We start from the raw sequence: 5,191 nt of genomic DNA, 5'->3' as shown, positions 1-5,191 counted from the left end.
TTGAAATGGCTACAGCGCTGATCTGTGTTACCTTCACTTAAGAAAAATGCTTCAATTTACTATTCCGTGACCTATCTTAGTGTAACACCACCACAAATATGTAGATTAGGGTCTTTTCTGTTCAAAGTGTCCGTCATTGTAGTTGTGATTATCGAATTTTAATATAGAATCTACAAAAGAACAGAGGAAGTGCGATATTTCCCGCTGCGCCTCACACTAAATTTGGACGCGTTTTTATTATTGTACAATAAACCGAGCGATGTTTTGAACAAAACATAAGCTGCCCTTAAAGATGAAAGACTCCGCTATCGGGACGTGGTTTAAAGTCTACAATCCGTCACTCTTTTTCGCGGAAAACCTTGTGTTTTTCAAGATTAGAAAACACATCTACGAACGACTCTGTCATGTTGAGAGCGGCGGTTCAGGCAGTTGAGTCTATATGGTTCTCATCTCCCGTTTAAATCCCGCCCTCAGCTGTTGGATGTAAACATTGCTTGACAGATCTGTACTACGTTACATCGGCTCCAAGTTTACTGAAACTATGGCAGAAACTGCTCCTGCTCCCGCAGCTGCTCCGGCCAAAGCCCCGAAGAAGAAGGCGGCAAAGGCGAAAAAGCCTGGACCAGGCGTGTCAGACCTTATCGTGAAGGCGGTTGCCGCTTCCAAAGAGCGCAAAGGAGTTTCCCTGGCGGCTCTGAAGAAGGCTTTGGCAGGTGGTGGATACGACGTTGAGAAAAACAACTCTCGCATCAAGATTGCTTTGAAATCTCTGGTGAAAAAAGGGGCGCTTGCTCAAACTAAAGGCACCGGAGCATCCGGATCTTTCAAGGTGAGCAAGAAACCAGCCGCCAAGAAGCCCGTTAAGAAAGTTGTGCCGAAACCGAAGAAACCAGCCGTGAAGAAGAAGGCGGCAGCCAAGGTGGCTAAGCCCAAAAAGGTAGCAGTAAAGAAACCTGCCCCGAAGAAGTCTCCCAAAAAAGTGAAGAAACCGGCTGCGCCCAAGAAAGCCGCCAAAAGCCCGAAGAAAGTAAAGAAACCGGCTGTGAAGAAAGTTGCAAAGAGTCCTAAGAAGGTCAAAGCAGTGAAGCCTAAAGCCGTAAAGCCCAAGGCTACCAAGGCGAAGAAGACGGCCGCTAAAAAGAAGTAGACAGCCACACTTCACTCCACAAACCAAAGGCTCTTGTAAGAGCCACCCCATCTTCACAGAAGTACAAATGTTCCTAATGCATGTAAGAAGGCTATTGCCTTTTTAATAGACTGAGAAAATGGTTTTTGGGTGGGATGCGACACTTTTTGAACCGTCTTGTTGGATTGCTTATAAATATCACCAGCGCGAACGAGCAGGACAAATACTTCTGTGTAAGATCGGTTTGTAGAAACACGTGACAGTCTCTACCTCTGTACCTGATGCTCAAAGCCGATTATTTGCTGTAGATTTTCAATCCTTCACAGATTAGACAGAAGAGTCCGCTGGTTGGAAAGTGTCCGAAATGTGCACATAGTTTGTTCAGAGTTCATCGTGTGCGAGCGTGTGTGCACGTATACGTGAGAGCTTTTGTGACTAAACACTGATTCGTGTAATATTTATATTTTGTATATGATAATACTAGAGTATCCTGTAAATATAGCAATACAGAACACACATTTAATTTATTCATTGTTAATGGTTTGTTGAATGTTGCTATAAAAGGCAAGATACATCCCATCAGTTTTTGTGTGTGTGTGTGTATACTGTTTTTACCTTTTACTCATAAACCTATATTTTGTCCAAAACCTGTTTTACTACAACAACAAAAAAATGGTGTCAGAAGATTATTATTATTTTTTTTATCTGCTTAATGTACATTTTTGAATTTCATGTTTTTAAATTAAGGACAAATTTTCTTATTAAAAGCCATTTAAAACTTTGGACAGACCTCTTTTTTTTGTATAAAAAATAAACGTAAAGGTTTTTCCTTAAAATTTATATGAATGTAAATGGGAATGTTAATGACACTGGACATGGTTTCATTCATGACTTCATTTTGATGAAGTTTTTCACAATTTTCATTGTTTTTGCTTGTGGATTGGCAAATGTAGATATTCAAAGTAGTTCATCAAATAATATGAGGTAACAAAAGCAGCAGGCATTATAAAAGAAGAAGAAAAAACCTGTCAGTCTGTTAGTGCCATTTCCCTTTAGGAGTGAATAAAAGAGTATTTCAAAGTCAGGTGTTATTTGTTTTCAGTATAAACAAAAATCTTCAAGATGACAGACATATGATTATTATTTCCTCTATTAACACATTTAACTGAAAAAGACTGAGCGTTATTCAGATAGAAATAATGGTTGGTACTACATTATTAGCTTTATATGTTAAATCAATTTATGGTATGAAATCTTTCTCTCACAATGAGTGGCCTTTTGAATGATTCATGAGCAGAGTAATGGAGAAAACAGCACTCAAAAACAAGTCAAACCTGTTCAATTACTCATGGTCTTACTCAGTTCGAAGTAAAAGTAGGCATAAGAAGTAGAATTATTTTCAAAACACACTACCAAAACATATTTAAAGATCACAATATTCCAGATATACTAGGAGATTCACTTTCATTATGAGCCACTTGTTCAAGAGACGCTAAATCATCCTCTTTTGTAAATGGTATGATTTTATCCAATGATAGTTCTGTTTCTCCATGACTTAGCATATGAGTCCTTTCCCCATATACAAAGGTACACTCCGTTTTATAAGGGACTTCAGCCATCCTTGACACTGTATCAAGGCACATATCTTTATCACTTTCCTCCCTGACAGCATGTGGATGCAGACATGGGTGACTGAAGAGGTGAATGTCTTGAAGGTTTGTGGAGTCGCGATGGTACGACACCAGCTCATTGCTGAAGTCAACCGTTTGCACAGTATTCCGAGAGCACAACTTCCCATATCCCAAGAGACTGGAGAAAGCTTTGCGGAATTCTGCATTAAATGCATAAACTACAGGATTCAAGGTAGAGTTTGCCCATCCACACCACACGAAAACATCAAAAGTGGTCTTATTGACACATGGGATCTCTCCGGTGTTGTGGAGGCCAGGGTCACAAAATGGCACCATGCAGTTGAGAATGAAGAAAGGGAGCCAACAACAGACAAACACGCCCATGATCATCGACAGGGTTTTCAGGACTTTGGTTTCCCTCTTAAATGCACTTTTAAACTTCTCTTCAGGTGCTTTATTGCAGCTCTGGCAGGACTGAACATGCTTAATGGTGCACTCTTGCATTGATATCCTTCGGATCTGCCTTTGCGCTATAAGAAAGATGCGAGTGTAAGTGACAATCATTATGGAGACAGGGATGTAGAAGCTGATTAGAGATGAAGTGATGGCGTAAGTGCGGTTTAAACTGGCATCACACTTTTCACCGATTTCTCCCAGGTCTTCTTTATGGCGCAGACTCTTATGCCAACTCAGCTGCACAGGAATGAATGAGATCAGAATAGAGAGCATCCATGCCACTCCAATCATGACAAATGCTACTCTTCTTGTCATTTTCTGCTCGTAGCTCAAAGGGATAGCAATAGCCCAGTAACGATCCACACTTATGATGCACAGATTAAGAATGGAGGCAGTGGAACACATGATGTCAAAGGCTATCCATACTTCACAGAAACTGCCGAATGGCCAGAAACCCACAATGTCAGCGGCTGCCTTCCACGGCATTACAAGAGAGGCTACTAAAAGATCTGAGACAGCCAAAGACACTACAAACACATACGCCACTTTGGAGCGCAGATGACGGAACCGTACCACTGCGGTGCACACCAGAGCATTCCCTAGAAAGGTGGAGAGCACAAAAATGAAAAGCAGACAAGCAGTCGTGGAGCGAGTTATTAGTTCTGAGACATAACCTTCAGTCTGGTTTACCATCTTCTGGGATTACCCTGGCTACAACCTGAAAAATGAAGTCCTTTGATCAAGCATCCGTTCTTCAGGGTACATTTGAAGATAGTTTAATATCCAAAGACTTCAGGAATTCATCCATTAATGAGAGAGTTGTCTGTAATTGAACATTTCTTAAATAACCTTCCCTCTTTCCTTCAACCAGAGAAGTGCATGAGAATGCAGTGCAGAGGGTGAGACTAATGATCTTGGGGGAGGAGCCTAAGAAAATATAGTAGAGAGGGAGACTGTGACTGCTCTCATATATATTATTTATTCATTTTTGATATATTTTTAATGATATATTTTCAATTTATGTTTTCAGTCATCAGGCTCTTTTAAAGTATTTATAATAGCCTACTTATCAAAGAAATAGCCTAAGGCAAGTGGAAAATCTTTCTCAGGACACATCTGCTATCTGACTAGTTAAGTCTAATTAGCATTTATGGGTTCGTTTACAGTTCTGTTCTCCTAAACTCACTGTTACCCACAAGATGGCAGTAGCCTATTCAATAATATCAAACAAGAGAACAGACAGCGGTTCCAGTGATGGGAGATCCGAGTCATGACGGCGAAACGATTCATTCAAACTGTTCGTTTCAAAGAATCTGTTCAAAAAGATGTTATGTTCAGCTTTTGTTTTACCTCATTACATTGGTCCCCGATCAACCTTTATTTTTCCAGATCAGTTATCAGCCACTATTAAGTTAAGTAAATATATATAGAACCGAAAATAAGTTGGATTGGCAATAAACAATCGTACACAATTCATTTAGCAGAAATGTATTTGCCGAAAATAGGTATTTATTAAAACCAATATTTCTTATGTAGGCTAAAACGGAAAACCATAGGCTACCTCCTTTTCTATTTCTTATATTTCTATTTCTATGGATATGCATGCACGCTATGCTTTGCTGAATTCAGCCACGAATCAGGAATCACTCAGTCTGGTTTTGTGAACCGGTTCAACGGATTAAAAAAAATTCGTTTAAGAATTGAAAATATTATGAGGTTCATATATTTGTCTTACTGGAATACATTCCTCCCAACCCAAAGCGACAACACCAACAAACATTAAATATCCTTCCAGAAAACTCTCCACCAGTGACCCAAAGTGCTGTCAGGCTAGGAGATTATTTAATCCATCACATTTATTACACCGACTTCTTTTAGGCACGTACATCATGTCCGTTTCCTCTAAAATTCCAGTTATGTGCCCGCGCGACTGGAGGTCTATGAGGTCACCAACCCACAGTGGTGGGCGTGAGGGGGC

General features: G+C 40.1%; 2 protein-coding genes across 2 annotated transcripts; one reads left to right on the top strand and one right to left on the bottom strand.

Moving 5' to 3' along the window:
- The first annotated feature begins 477 nt into the window (after positions 1–477).
- On the top strand, positions 478–1,907 carry LOC132139746 (histone H1-like). Its single transcript, XM_059548341.1, has one exon. The coding sequence runs from the start codon at positions 542–544 to the stop codon at positions 1,145–1,147; it is 606 nt and encodes a 201-aa protein (XP_059404324.1). The 5' UTR covers positions 478–541; the 3' UTR covers positions 1,148–1,907.
- Positions 1,908–2,048: 141 nt separating this feature from the next.
- On the bottom strand, positions 2,049–4,388 carry LOC132139745 (D(1) dopamine receptor-like). The gene has a single exon (XM_059548340.1). The coding sequence runs from the start codon at positions 3,904–3,906 to the stop codon at positions 2,557–2,559; it is 1,350 nt and encodes a 449-aa protein (XP_059404323.1). The 5' UTR covers positions 3,907–4,388; the 3' UTR covers positions 2,049–2,556.
- Positions 4,389–5,191: the final 803 nt, after the last annotated feature.

The sequence above is a fragment of the Carassius carassius genome, chromosome 4 (assembly GCF_963082965.1).
Source record: "Carassius carassius chromosome 4, fCarCar2.1, whole genome shotgun sequence".
NCBI lineage: Eukaryota > Metazoa > Chordata > Actinopteri > Cypriniformes > Cyprinidae > Carassius > Carassius carassius.
This window is presented reverse-complemented; position numbering and strand designations above follow the sequence as displayed.